General features: G+C 35.4%; 1 protein-coding gene across 2 annotated transcripts; it reads right to left on the bottom strand.

The window, feature by feature from the left end:
* Positions 1–817: 817 nt before the first annotated feature.
* LOC18025488 (Holliday junction resolvase MOC1, chloroplastic) lies at positions 818–11,034 on the bottom strand. Of its 2 annotated transcripts, XM_006408551.2 has the most exons (6): positions 10,775–11,034; positions 2,076–2,226; positions 1,538–1,643; positions 1,392–1,444; positions 1,179–1,310; positions 818–1,098 (listed from the first exon to the last, which is right to left on the bottom strand). In XM_006408551.2, the coding sequence occupies exons 1-6, from the start codon at positions 10,957–10,959 to the stop codon at positions 904–906; spliced, it is 822 nt and encodes a 273-aa protein (XP_006408614.2). In that variant the 5' UTR covers positions 10,960–11,034; the 3' UTR covers positions 818–903. The 2 variants fall into 2 exon arrangements, with proteins under 2 accessions (XP_006408614.2, XP_006408613.1); XM_006408550.2 differs by lacking the exons at positions 818–1,098; positions 1,179–1,310; positions 1,392–1,444; positions 1,538–1,643; positions 2,076–2,226 and adding exons at positions 9,300–9,646; positions 9,727–9,858; positions 9,940–9,992; positions 10,086–10,191 and having other exon boundaries at positions 10,624–11,034.
* Between the last annotated feature and the right edge of the window lie 4,718 nt (positions 11,035–15,752).

Genomic DNA, 15,752 nt, shown 5'->3' with positions numbered 1-15,752 from the left:
CAGTATTTCTACCAAGTTAAGACACATCTAATTATCACCCCACACATCAATCAAATTGAACTGAACTCAAATTTTGCACGTAAAACTAATTTCAGTTCCTCGTTCCTAAACCCATGTATCAGACACTACAGATTCATTCGTAAGCCTTCTGCCTAAGATAAGTAACAGTAAAAAGGTAAAAATGAAGAAGAACGGAGAACAAACCTGATGCGAATTTGAAGATTGTGACCATTTTAGAAAATTGAAGACTTCTTGTTCGTAGTACCCTCGTAATTGTACCTAATGGAACGAAATTTCCAGATATGACCAGTTTAGGGTTATTCAAATTTAGACCTGAAATCGGATCCGGTATAGCTAACTGGGTGTGGATATTTGATCAATAACTGGTTTGGTCAGTAAATATTATGATGTTCTAAGGGTGACTGAGTATTTTCTCGCTTTTCCGATTTGAAAATAATTCAAAACTAAATTAATTTTTATAATGCTGGTATATGAGAATAAATTGTTTGGTCAAACTGGCACATGAGAGTTTGTTTCGAAATTTTTAGTTTTTTTCAGATTGTTATTTGATTTAATGTTTAAGAAGCAAAGCTACTGATATGGCAATTTGAGATAAAATATTGAGAATATGATGTGGACACTCTTAGAAGCCTCAAATAGCTACTTTTATTAGAGTAGATTTCAAAATAATTGTTATTTAATTTAATGTTCGAGAAGCAAAACTGATGATGTGATAATTTAAAACAAAATATTGAAAATTTGATATGGACACTCAGATAGCTATTTATTAGAGTAGATTTTTTTAGATTATATGGTCTTTAACAAAAAGAATTAGTAAAGTTAAGTGTCGACTACAAATTGGAATTGTTTAATAGGTAGTTAATGACTTGAGCCAAGATAACATTACAACGACGAGTTTTCTAAACAGTAAACCTCAGACAAGACTAAATCTTGCGACGTGTTCAACAACTTCGCGGATTTGAGGGTTTCACCATATGCTGCAATGAGCAACGCTTCAGCTCGTCCATGGTCCTTTTTCCTCTTGAGTTGCGAACTAAGAGAAGGAAATAGTTCCGACGCAACTCGTCTACTATCATCCTGTACAAAAAAAAAATCTTTATTTTCAAATGAGAGGTTCCCTTTTAAATCTAAAACATTTGACAATAAAGATCAATTACCTTTGTGCAGTTTCCACCAGCAAGTTGAAAATGCCGCTTCCATACAGATGAAGGAACCGGAACGACCGAAAAGCCTGATGCAACAAGTGTTCCTATCCAAAATCCATATCCAAAACCTCCACTATACCAACCCTAATACAGAGAATTCACACAATCATTTATCAGTTTTGACAGATAAACATCATAATCGAAGAGAAGATGAGTTTTGTTGACCTGTTTTCCATCTTTGGGAAAGGGAACCGATTGCTCAATATATGCTGTACTTCCTGCATTGTTGAACACAGAAATTTGTAAACTGTTTCTAAATTCTACCCAATGAAACACAACAACAAAGAGAACGTGAACCATCTTCTTCTTACCATGGGGTATATCTAAACTTCGAATCAGTTGAACAATCGACTTTGCATCCAAACGTTTCCGTACTCTTTTTCCGATTAAAACCGGCAGGTGAGGAGTATCAAAGACCTAATTCCGGATTTAACAAACATGCAGGAAAAAAAATATATCAACTTTGGTTAACAAATCTGGTTCTATTCAAAATGATTCATATGATTTCCTTCATATTCTCCTCTTTTCCCACAAATTACAATAGAACTTTGTAAAGATGCAGTATTCCACTCACAACTCTGAAATTCTCACTTCTTTACAGAGATTTTGCTTTTCATAAAATCTCTCAAATTACATAACCCAATATGCTAATTAAACCAACACAATTCTGAATTCCCCAAATGGGTTAACTTTAAAAATCATTTCTCAGAACCCTAAAACCCCATATAATCATAGATAAATTGCAAAATTTAAGATGCTCATTAGACCAACTCCAATTCTGAATCACAAAACCACCATAGTTTCACCAATCTAGGGTTTATGATCCCAAAGAAAAGTAGTGAGACTGACCTGAGCTTCAGAAGAACCAGAGATGTGGTTAATTTTCAAAAAGGCCAGAGCACCGGACAAGTCTGGGTCAATCCCAATGACACAACTTGACTCAGTATTCTCCCGAGTCACCATGTCTTCTTCTAGTGAGGGTAGAGTCAGGGAATCCAACCATTTCTCCTTCATCAACGCTGCGTCGATGGCTTTCGTGGATCTGGTACACCTCCTGGGATGACTAAACCACTCCATCAACAACTGGTTTGCTCCATTAGCACCCAAAGATCTGAAGAAGAGGACAAGTCATGGCCTTGCAACATGGCTTTGTCTTGTGAAGATGAGTATGAAGAGCAATACTCTGAAGATGAAGAGTATGGGTTGTTTGTAGAAGATCCAAACGCAGGATATTCCTCAGAAGACGACTCAGGAGAAATTCAATGGATCACCAACAACATCAGTAGAGCGAAACTAATGGAGTTCAACAACGTAGTCAGGTCATTCCCTGCTCATTTAAGCTTTGATGAAATCTGGAAACTTGGTCGTTTGCAAGTCTTTTTCAGGTACTGCAAGGAATCTAAAGAGGATATCTATACATACTTTATGAGAGCTCGATACATGACAACACCAGAAGCAGCTGTCTATGCGATTCACCTTAAAAATCCGGAAGACTGCAGCCACTACACCAACAAAATCAGCAAGGAAAAGCTCGACGAATTCAATGATGTGGTTCGAAATTTGCCTGAAGGAATCACGTTTGCCAAAGCTTGCAAGGACTTTATGATAGGCCAATACTACTGTGAGAGCAAAGAATCAATCCCTGAGATAGAAGACTTGTTCAATCATGCCAGAAGAGGTAAACCTGTTCGAACACTTCACAAAATCGATGGTGCAGGTCAGTTTCTTATCTCTTGTTCTATTAGAGGAGAAATGTTTAAAAACGTGCTATATGATTCTGGAGCTTGTCTTAACATGATGTCCAAGGCAATTGCTTTGAGACTTGGTATTAGACACCTGCGCAGGACTAGAGCAAAGATTAGCCTAGCTGATGATTCAAATGCAACACCTCAAGGAATAGCTCATGAAATTCCTTTGAGAATAGGAGATTGCATAGTGCCTGTCGACTTCTACATTGTCGAAACGAGAGATGCAACATATCCAGTGATTCTGGGATGGTCTTTTCTAGCAACTTCCAGAGCTATAATGGACTGGCCAAACCGGAGGATTTCATTTGCTAATATCGACAAAGATGTCTTCACAGAAGCTGTTCCATACAACAGCAAGGCAGGAAAACGTTCTGCAATAGAAGAATTTAAAGAAGAGCTTTGGAGTGACGAAGAACCTGCTAAGCAAAGCAAGGAGATGTCGAAAAGACTTGTCTCAGGACAAGGTCTTCTTCATTGGAATAAGTCACGTCCAATACCAAAAGTCGAGCTAAACGACTTAAAACAGAAGCGCTTAATGGGAGGCAACCCATTTAGGTATTGTTTTCTTTAGGATTTTTCTTTCTTTTTCTTTTGATCTCTTTCTTTTTCTTAGTTTCAGGTGTTTCTTATAAAACAAAAAAGCCAAAAAAATCAAAAACCCGGAAAAACCAAAAAGAAAGATGGTACCTGACTGCTCGGCCCAGCAGGAACCAAGGAGAAGCAGGAAGAGGTCGCGATATAAACCCCCGCGGTCGCAGACGTTCTGACCGCGGGAAACCTATCGTCGGCCACGGTCGCGTAGTCCTGACCGCGGCCAAGTGCTTGATTGCCGCGGTCGTGCAGCCCCTGACCGCGGCACTTGGTCGTTGAGATCCAAACCCGACCCAAACCACCCCTTTCACCCCATTCCACCTCACCAATCACCTCCACCTCATTCATCACCTTCCACCACCTTCATCACCACCTAATCACCTTCCCAAACCCCTTCGAATGAATCCGGTTCATTTCCACCAGCATCCCGGATCCAGGTAAGTACTCTTTGTCCTTACCAATTCGATTATCTATGCATTTTTCTCATCCAATCTCGACTTGTTTCACACTGAGGACAGTGTGATTTAAGTCTGGGGGAGATTTCATCCTTTCTAACCACTTTTCTTTCATGAGTCTTGCATTATCTACACTTTTTGCATTTTCCTTAAAGTTTTTCAAAATCGGTTTTCAAAACAAAATATGTTTTAAAGGGAATGGTGAACATAAATCAATGATAGTTGACTGTGTGCTTTTAGACTGTTCCTAGTGACATGCTCATTCATGATTTAGGACTAGACTAGGCGGTAGCTAAACACATTTGAAACGAAGTACCCCAGAGGAATTTGAATGATTTTGATTTAGATGAAGGGATACACTAGCTCTGTTTTATTTGGACTTAATTTGGACTTAATTTTCTCATTGAAGCATTAGACCAGGGAAACGAATCATACATTCAGGACTCCTTTATCCTTTTACCACTCTCTGTTGATCCTGAATGGCTAGTTCATCTTTAGCTAGTTCCCCACCTTAACCAATCCTCTTTCAAACCACATGCACTCTTGTTTTCTATTGTCTTATATGCAGATAAGTGCAAAAACGTTAGAGAGAAAGAGGAACGACGCAGTTTTCAATCACCAAGGACAGAGACCTGCGATTTGCCGGAATAGTTCCCGGAAGGATTCAACACAAGAGGAAGCTCAGTTTGCCTTAGAAAAATCTCAAATTTTGGTACAATCTCGTCCTCTAGTCTCTCTCTCTTTAAAAGGCATTTCCTTTCCAAGAAAAAAAAAATCCAAAAATAAGAAAAGAAAGGAAATAAAAGCCTTAGAGAGTCTAGAGAGGTCGAATTTTAAGTCCCAAGGCAACTAGAGTTTGATTTTATGGAGTTTTGGAGATTGTTTTCTGATTCCCGGAAAGAATCTAAGTCTGGGGGAACAGCTGTTTACAACAAAGGAGGAAGGATTATGCAACAACATTTGGCAAGAAGAAGTGACTGAAAACTGTGGTCATCAACAGGTCCTTATCTCTCTTGCTGTTTTGCATATTATCTTGCATCCTCCAAATCTTCAGGTAACCCGAAACACTTTAACTCCACCACTTAAATAGCCCTTTAATGCCAAACGCCGTCTACCCTGGATGATGTCTTTAATGAGAACTCACTATTGAAATTAATGAATGTAGAGAGCTAGTTGACTGAAATCAAGATTTAAATTGTTTAAGTTTTGCATGACGGAAAAAATGGACTAGTATCTCTTGTGCTTTGGTGAGAATTTTCTAGACTAAGTTGTGGATTGATGCACTATCTTTGGTCCTAATTTAGAGTTCATGTCTATGAGATTTGTGCATTTCCTATTTTTGTTTTCACTTAACCAGTTTAGGCTTTTGCTTTGTTTGAGGACAAACAAAGGTTTAAGTCTGGGGGAGTTGATAACACCGTATTTTGACCACTTTTATGGATCGTTTTGAAATATTTTTTCTATGTTTTTAATTGCTTTTAAGTACTTTTATTACGTTTTTCTAGTATTTGTAGTTCCAAGACTCTTTTCAGCTAACTTAGGGAAAAGCTTAACAAAATGGATAGAAAACCATATTTCAGCTCAGAGTCAAACCGTCAGAAGTTCACCCCTGATTGAAGGCCTTCTCACCGTCTGATCCAGCTCAAATTTGGAGACCTTAAAGATGGAAGTATCAGCTTTCCATTGCACTTTACAGCTTGGCAATCCAACGGTTCAATCAAAAGATACGCGAAGAGCAAGATGTCCCGTAAACCAGCCGGCAAGCACTTCCACCCGCGGCCAACAACCCATTCCCCGCGGTCAGAGCACTCCCGACCGCGGCCATCAACCTCCGAGCCCAAAAAGCCCATTTCTGAAGCCCACATTTGGAGAAACCCTAAGTGACGTCCAGAGAGGTCTTGAGCACTATAAATACATGTCTTAGGAACCCTAAATCGGGCAACCTTAGAGAACCGAATTATTTAATTCATACTTTTATTGTTTTTGCTTTAGCTTTTAGGGAGAGAGAGATTTGTTCTCTTGAACTCTTGTTCTTTCTTTTTCAATTTCGGTTTCTATTCTACTTCTTAATATTATGTCTTTAATTTTGTTCATTATGTCTGAGTAGTTTTATTGTTGGGATTAAGAGATTTTCGATGGGGATACATATGTTCGATGAGGATTCCATTGGCTATTGAGCCGAATCTTAGAACTTTTTCTTCTGAATTCGTTTTTACGGCATGAGAGTAGCGTCATGAACTACAATCTGACCCAGATGCTTGGTGACACAAAAGTGTTCATCAGGTATCATATCTAGTTTGGGAGAGCAAAACAAACATAGGAGTGGAAACCTACCTATGGGCGATTTGTGAATTAGGACGAGTCTTAAACATAATGCATCTCTTCTCTTCCAAGGCCAGAGTGGAAACCTACTGGTCAGGGTTGAGAGAGATAGTTGTCTATGATCACGACAGTGGCGTATTCATACGTCTGTGACTCCAGTTCAAAAAGTTTAAGCTAAGATCTTATCAATTTTACTCTCTAGCAATGTTTTGAATCGTCCGTACCCCTGAGAAAACTTCCCTGAACCCCAACGCTTTCTTCTTCATTGTTTTACACCGATTTTCTTTAAAGCTTTAGTTCAATATTGTCTTTCCTTTTTAGTTCATTTTCATTTCAGCATTAGAATATCCGCTTTTATTATTTTTAGTCATTTTCATTAAGTTTAGTTATTACGTCATTTAATTCCCATATTTTCTTTTAATATTTCGTTTTTACATTTTAAACACACTACCAAACCCCCACTAAACCGTTTTTGTTCTAGACTTCCTTACTTTAACTTATTTCAAAGGCTTTTTGCAGGAAAAGATCCTCCTTCCCTGTGGATTCGATCCCTAAGTAATACAATCGATCAACTGTGCACTTGCGGCTATTGATTTCAATTAGGGTAAAACTTGACAACCCTCGACACACACACACATCAAGTCCAACACCCACAATCATTCGTCATCTAGTTAAATACGTTCGGACAAGCGCTGGCTCCGTCTTCTTCTTTTCCTTCTATGCCAGCTCACCTCCCACTTCTTCATTCTCTTCTTCTCCTTCATCACCTTGCTCTTCTCCTTCTTCTCCTTCATCATCTTGTTCTTCTCCTTCCTTCTCTTCTCCAAGACCTTCTCTTGGAATTTCCGCTTTCACATAAGATTCAACGTACTTCAATCTATTATCAATGCCATCGATGAGGTCTCTCATTTAGAGGAACTTCTCATCCATACTCCTCTCAACCCTTGAATCTGGTCCACAATCCCACTCGGCGCCAGAGATTTAGAGGAGGCATTCTTCGCTGGTTCAACTCGATTTTTTTTCATCGTCCAAGCTCATATCCTTCCAGAATATCGGCTTCTCATCATCAATTATACAACTCGTCCAATTATCAGGAATTGTATCACTGTTATCGGGGTCTTCATACCTTTCCATGATACCAGCTAACATATCTTCCTCATCAGCAGATGGTTGCAAGATACTCTGGATATCTTTGGTATTACCAAGTGTTTCGTAGAGGTCCGACAGAGGAAATCCTATGAGAGTGAATGGTCTGAACTTGGTCTTACACATCCGAGGACACCCTATGTCTGCTCCTCTAGCTTCTTCTCTGTATGTGTCCTTCAGACAAGGTATTGCTTCAAAAGGTAGCAACTCCAGGGGAGTAACAAAGCCAGGAAATGTCCAAGAATCAGTTTCGACGATCCCATTGAAGTGCCTTAATGTATGATTAATTTCCTTGAGATTCACATCAAATGAATACCTACCCCCAAGGAAATGTTCTACACGCATCGAGATCTTCTACAATCCTCAAGAAAAAAGGGTCTACCGAGGGAGCTCCCTTCCCAGTCTTAGCCTTACCACCTAACACGCTTGCAAGAAAGTACAAAACACATATTCTTAAGCGATCAGGACCACCACACATCTTTTCAAGCTTCTCTTTAACAACAGCAAGTGATGGGACAGTTCCTTTCTTAAAATACTTCTCCTTAAAATCACTACTGCCCATCTTCTCATAATTCTTTGGATAATCATGACAGTCTAATCCAGATATGAGTCCATGTTCCTTAAGCGAATACCGAATTGGAACTCCATTAACAACAAACCAACACTTTCTCCTCTTGTTTGTCTTTCCTGTGCGTAGAAGGAGCATCCATATCCCTTGAGTCTTATGGGTTGTATCCAAATACATGGCCTTGTGCATATGCCAGAAGTGCTTGAATTGAGGATGCTCGCTAAACCATCTTAGCTTCTCCGGTCTCAGCCCCAGAGATGCCGACTCCAGATTCTCCACTGCTTTGTGGATCCAACACTGAGTACCTAACTTTATTGCCTTGTTGTATTGATTTGGACTAAAATACATACTCAGCGGTTGCATTGCCGGCTGGTTTTCCTCATCATTACGCGTTGCTCATTACACGCTTGCTCCTCAACCTCATTACGAAAGCGTAATGGCTTCCACAGCGTTAATTGAAGCGACTCACTATCTCCTCCGAATGATGCCATTACAGTATTTCTACCAAGTTAAGACACATCTAATTATCACCCCACACATCAATCAAATTGAACTGAACTCAAATTTTGCACGTAAAACTAATTTCAGTTCCTCGTTCCTAAACCCAGGTATCAGACACTACAGATTCATTCGTAAGCCTTCTGCCTAAGATAAGTAACAGCAAAAAGGTAAAAATGAAGAAGAACGGAGAACAAACCTGATGCGAATTTGAAGATTGTGACCATTTTAGAAAATTGAAGACTTCTTGTTCGTAGTACCCTCGTAATTGTACCTAATGGAACGAAATTTCCAGATATGACCAGTTTAGGGTTATTCAAATTTAGACCTGAAATCGGATCCGGTATAGCTAACTGGGTGTGGATATTTGATCAATCACTGGTTTGGTCAGTAAATATTATGATGTTCTAAGGGTGACTGAGTATTTTCTCGCTTTTCCGATTTGAAAATAATTCAAAACTAAATTAATTTTTATAATGCTGGTATATGAGAATAAATTGTTTGGTCAAACTGGCACATGAGAGTTTGTTTCGAAATTTTTAGTTTCTTTCAGATTGTTATTTGATTTAATGTTTAAGAAGCAAAGCTACTGATTTGGCAATTTGAGATAAAATATTGAGAATATGATGTGGACACTCTTAGAAGCCTCAAATAGCTACTTTTATTAGAGTAAATTTCAAAATAATTGTTATTTAATTTAATGTTCGAGAAGCAAAACGATGATGTGATAAATTAAAACAAAATATTGAAAATTTGATATGGACACTCAGATAGCTATTTATTAGAGTAGATTTTTTTAGATTATATGGTCTTTAACAAAAAGAATTAGTAAAGTTAAGTGTCGACTACAAATTGGAATTGTTTAATAGGTAGTTAATGACTTGAGCCAAGATAACATTACAACGACGAGTTTTCTAAACAGTAAACCTCAGACAAGACTAAATCTTGCGACGTGTTCAACAACTTCGCGGATTTGAGGGTTTCACCATATGCTGCAATGAGCAACGCTTCAGCTCGTCCATGGTCCTTTTTCCTCTTGAGTTGCGAACTAAGAGAAGGAAATAGTTCCGACGCAACTCGTCTACTATCATCCTGTACAAAAAAAAAATCTTTATTTTCAAATGAGAGGTTCCCTTTTAAATCTAAAACATTTGACAATAAAGATCAATTACCTTTGTGCAGTTTCCACCAGCAAGTTGAAAATGCCGCTTCCATACAGATGAAGGAACCGGAACGACCGAAAAGCCTGATGCAACAAGTGTTCCTATCCAAAATCCATATCCAAAACCTCCACTATACCAACCCTAATACAGAGAATTCACACAATCATTTATCAGTTTTGACAGATAAACATCATAATCGAAGAGAAGATGAGTTTTGTTGACCTGTTTTCCATCTTTGGGAAAGGGAACCGATTGCTCAATATATGCTGTACTTCCTGCATTGTTGAACACAGAAATTTGTAAACTGTTTCTAAATTCTACCCAATGAAACACAACAACAAAGAGAACGTGAACCATCTTCTTCTTACCATGGGGTATATCTAAACTTCGAATCAGTTGAACAATCGACTTTGCATCCAAACGTTTCCGTACTCTTTTTCCGATTAAAACCGGCAGGTGAGGAGTATCAAAGACCTAATTCCGGATTTAACAAACAAGCAGGAAAAAAAATATATCAACTTTGGTTAACAAATCTGGTTCTATTCAAAATGATTCATATGATTTCCTTCATATTCTCCTCTTTTCCCACAAATTACAATAGAACTTTGTAAAGATGCAGTATTCCACTCACAACTCTGAAATTCTCACTTCTTTACAGAGATTTTGCTTTTCATAAAATCTCTCAAATTACATAACCCAATATGCTAATTAAACCAACACAATTCTGAATTCCCCAAATGGGTTAACTTTAAAAATCATTTCTCAGAACCCTAAAACCCCATATAATCAGAGATAAATTGCAAAATTTAAGATGCTCATTAGACCAACTCCAATTCTGAATCACAAAACCACCATAGTTTCACCAATCTAGGGTTTATGATCCCAAAGAAAAGTAGCGAGACTGACCTGAGCTTCAGAAGAACCAGAGATGTGGTTAATTTTCAAAAAGGCCAGAGCACCGGACAAGTCTGGGTCAATCCCAATGACACAACTTGACTCAGTATTCTCCCGAGTCACCATGTCTTCTTCTAGTGAGGGTAGAGTCAGGGAATCCAACCATTTCTCCTTCATCAACGCTGCGTCGATGGCTTTCGTCTTTGTAGGAAGAGCGCAAAACGCGAGACTCCGCCGCCGCCGGAACGGAGCAGTGAAAGACGACGGCGAGTAAGAAAGGAAAGGTCTAAGCTTAGAGAAGAGGCTATACATCTGAGGCTGTGACGGTTGACCGTACGCCGTTGGCATCACAGGAATCCCCAAATTGAATAAAACACTCACTCACTCTCGTTTGATAATTTTGAGATATTTTTATTTTTGTATTCTGCATTTGGTTTTAGTGTGATGTTCATTTGTCCTAAAAGTACGAGCTAAAAAATTTTGCAAGTCTCCAGTATAAAAATTAGGGAAATTCTCATTAAAAATAAAAAATTGGAGGTTTAAGTTAGAAACTGCTGAATACTTTACGGTTTTTTATGGAAATTTCCATTTAATCTAAGTTTATATATTTATCTCTAGTTTATTTATATTTCCTAAAATTTATGTTTAGTGTTTTTTAATGACAACACCCAAAATATTTTCTTGCTTGTATCATTTTTCTTGAGTCATAGTGTATATTTTAATACTTTTCCGTATTTCAACCCTTTTGCTTTACTAATTTACTTTGCAATTGGGGTAGTTCAAGTTTTTGTTAGAGAACTTTACTAAATCTTAGGACAATTCTTGGGTTCACTTTTAGAGGTGAATCTCTTTATTCATCCCATTGATTTTTAACCAATCAAAACATATTATTTAATTTAAAATAAAAATAAACATTAAACAATTAAAGTAAGTTGACTTTTTTATCGCAGAAATTTTTTGATTTATTATTCAAACATAATTATTCGAATTAGTCATTAAAATAATTCTTTATTTACTTCCTCTTTATTTTATTCAATGAAAGCAATCAACTAATAAAATTAATTAAAATAATTTATCAAAATAGCATAATTTAAATTTTTTTTTCCAGTGGAGAATAACTAAGCCCTAAATTAGAAATAGTGAATCCAAACATAATATTAAACTTTATTTATAATTTATTTTCGATGAACATATATTTTTTACATAATAATTTTTCTATTTTCAAATTTTAAACCCTAATCTCTAAATCCTAAACTCTAATCTTTATACCCTAAACCATAATATGTAAATATTTAAAAAATTAAAAATAAAAAATAAATCTAAATCTCTAAACTCTAATCTGTAAACCTTAAAAATATTAGAAATAAAAACGAAACCCTAAACATTAATTCCTAAATCCTAAATTCTAATTTTGTTAACCCGAAAAATATATATCAATATTTATATATATTATTTCTTTATATATAAAGATATATACTTTTATAAAAGATTTGAGTAAGTGTTTTAATTGTTTAATTTATTTTTTATTAAAAATAATATTAGATGGCACATTTTAATTGGCTAAACTAAGAGGGGGTGAATAAAAAAGTTCACCTCTAGGGGATTTAGATATTAGGATTTAAAATTTTGAAAATAAAAAAAAAACATTATGTAAAAAAAGATAAGTTTATCAAAAACAAATTATAAAATAAAGTTTAATATTATATTTGAGTTCAGTATTTCCAATTTAGGGAGTTAGTTTTCCCCCATTAGAAAAAAATATTAAAATGTGCTATTTTGATAAATTATTTTAATTAATTTTATTATTTGGCTGATTTTCATTGGTTAAAATAAGAGGAAGTAAATAAAAAATTGTTTTAATGACTAATTCGAATTATTTTGTTTGAATGATAAAAAAATTAATTTTCTGTGATACAAAATTCAATTTACCTTAATTGTTTTACTAAGATAATATTCAATTTTATTCTAAATTAGATGGCATGTTTGATTGGTTAGAAAACAAGAGGGTGAATAAAAAGATTCACCCCTAGGGGTGAACCCAAGAATTGTCCTAAAATTTTGCATCCTATCATGATTTCATAGAGATTACGGGTTAACTAAGTAGACTTCTATTAGACGTTAAGAACACCTCCGATGAGAGGTTTTGGAAGAGGTTCTTAGCAATAAATTAAAGAAAAAAATAAAAAAGTAAGAGAAAGATTATAGAAGAGATTCTTAAAGTTCTTATTTAAAAACCATATTTTAGAAAAGCTCTACAGCTGTCAACTTTTTATTGGTGTATCTTTTAATAAAAAAATTAAATCAAATAATTAAATTATATTAACATAGTAATATTTTAATTTTAAAAACCTTTTTTGAGGTTCTAACTGATGGAGATGGTCTACGGGAGATACATGAGATAAGGGAAAAATTAAGGGTAAGAAACAATAGATTCTACATAAACCTTACTAGACGCAACCATTTTCTGGATAGTTTGCATATATTAACTGAATTACATAGTCTTAATTCTCGTCTTTTTTTTTAATTGACAACCAAACTATTAAATTAGAAAGCTGAAGTTGAAACCTAAACCGGAGGAATAGTGTTTACAAAGGAAGAAACTTTATTCGTTATTCTAGCACTATGAACTAAACAGTTTCTGATATGCCGGATTGATGCTTCTTGGATCAATCACGGACTGGTTAGTGGCCTCGGGTGGAGTTTCAAGGATGGCAAAAGAAAGTTTAATATTATGTTTGAGTTCAGTATTTCCAATTTAGGGCTTAGTTTTCCCCCATTAGAAAAAAATATTAAAATTTGCTATTTTGATAAATTATTTTAATTAATTTTATTATTTGGCTGATTTTCATTGGTTAAAATAAGAGGAAGTAAATAAAAAATTGTTTTAATGACTAATTCGAATTATTTTGTTTGAATGATAAAAAAAATTAATTTTCTGTGATACAAAAGTCAATTTACCTTAATTGTTTTATTAAGATAATATTCAATTTTATTCTAAATTAGATGGCATGTTTTGATTGGTTAGAAAACAAGAGGGTGAATAAAAAGATTCACCCCTAGGGGTGAACCCAAGAATTGTCCTAAAACTTTGCATCCTATCATGATTTCATAGAGATTACGGGTTAACTAAGTAGACTTCTATTAGACGTTAAGAACACCTCCGATGAGAGGTTTTGGAAGAGGTTCTTAGCAATAAATTAAAGAAAAAAAATAAAAAAGTAAGAGAAAGATTATAGAAGAGATTCTTAAAGTTCTTATTTAAAAACCATATTTTAGAGAAGCTCTACAGCTGTCAAATTTTTATTGATCGGTGTATCTTTTAATAAAAAAAAATTAAATCAAATAATTAAATTATATTAACATAGTAATATTTTAATTTTAAAAACCTCTTTTTGAGGTTCTAACTGATGGAGATGGTCTACGGGAGATACATGAGATAAGGGAAAAATTAAGGGTAAGAAACAATAGATTCTACATAAACCTTACTAGAAGCAACCAATTTCTGGATAGTTTGCATATATTAATTGAATTACATAGTCTTAATTCTCGTCTTTTTTTAATTGACAACCAAACTATTAAATTAGAAAGCTGAAGTGGAAACCTAAACCGGAGGAATAGTGTTTACAAAGGAAGAAATTTTATTCGTTATTCTAGCGCTATGAACTAAACAGTTTCTGATATGCCGGATTGATGCTTCTTGGATCAATCACGGACTGGTTAGTGGCCTCGGGTGGAGTTTCAAGGATGGCAAAAGAAATGAGATTTTTGGACTACAGGGATGTTGCAGAAGCCTTTCGGCTCTTTACGCTGAGATGGATTGTCTCCTATGGGCGATGTCATGCTTGATAGAAAGACAGATGATTTCGGTTTATTTTCAGACCGACTGTTCGGACCTCGTGAGCATGTCTGAATCTCCAGCAGATTGGTCGTCCTTTATGACAGAGTTGGAATCCCTCCGTATCCTTCGAGAGAGATTTGCAGAGTTCACGTTATCTCATATCTTCAAAACTCTAAATGTTTGGGCGGATAGTCTTGCAAAAGAAGCTCGAGCAAGAGGAATTATTTTTCTCCAAATCAGTCATATCGAGCCGGTTGAGGATGATTCTTGGATCACTCCTCCGACTAGCCATATGTGATGTATTAGTTGGGTAGAGGGAAAAAAAGAATTAAACAGTTGAACAAAAATTTAAAGGATGTGTAATCAAAAAATGAGAAAAGACGGAAACAAAAATAAACTCATTAAAGAAGTGGAAAAAACCATACCACTCCACTGAGGATGTGTCATTCGATAGGATGTTATTGGAGTAAACTTGAAGAAAGTTTAAGCAGCAAGTTTCCTAAATAGATTAAGAATACTTATATTTAAGAGTTATCTAAATATTAGGTGAGTACCTGCGCTAAACGGAGGTTTTTTTTTGCTTAAAATATTTTTTGTGATCTCATATATCATACTATTTATACATAAATGCTAAATTTACATGTGGTTTGAATATAAAGTTTACCTCAGAAAATCAAGACCATGAATATAAAAGAACCAAACATATCTATTAAAATTTGTTGAAATGCCCTGAAAATATATAAGTTTGTGAAAACATCCTTAAATATATGATAGAGATCTTGAAAAATGTTTCTAATGTGCCTTCTCTGGACTTGAGCACTTTCATATTTTATATTTCAGTTGACATCTTTTGATTGACTTCGTTATGCATTCTTTAGAATGTGCATATATCCACTGATGAACATAAATAATTCTGAAAGAATAAAAAGCACACCATAGCAAAAGACATGCTCCAGATTTCGTGCACAATTCACATAATTAATCCAATCTTACGAACGAGAGGCTTAATTAATCCAATCTTACGAACGAGAGGCTTCATTATAAAAAATTTTTCTTTGTTATGAAATGGATGATTATCTATCTAACACTTTTCTTCATAAACAAGTTTATTACTTATCCCAAATATATGTTTGTTATTAACCCACATTGTTGAAGTCTCTTCCAAGTTATTATTATATTAGTTTACATAGTAATATAAATATGTTACTTCAGCTTTGTAAAGAGAAATGATTTTCTTCTCCTCTCCTTTCTCTCATATCTCTCTCTATATAATATAGGGAGGATTATTACACTAACCTTAGAA

This window comes from Eutrema salsugineum, unplaced genomic scaffold (assembly GCF_000478725.1).
Source record: "Eutrema salsugineum unplaced genomic scaffold, Eutsalg1_0 scaffold_12, whole genome shotgun sequence".
NCBI lineage: Eukaryota > Viridiplantae > Streptophyta > Magnoliopsida > Brassicales > Brassicaceae > Eutrema > Eutrema salsugineum.
This window is presented reverse-complemented; position numbering and strand designations above follow the sequence as displayed.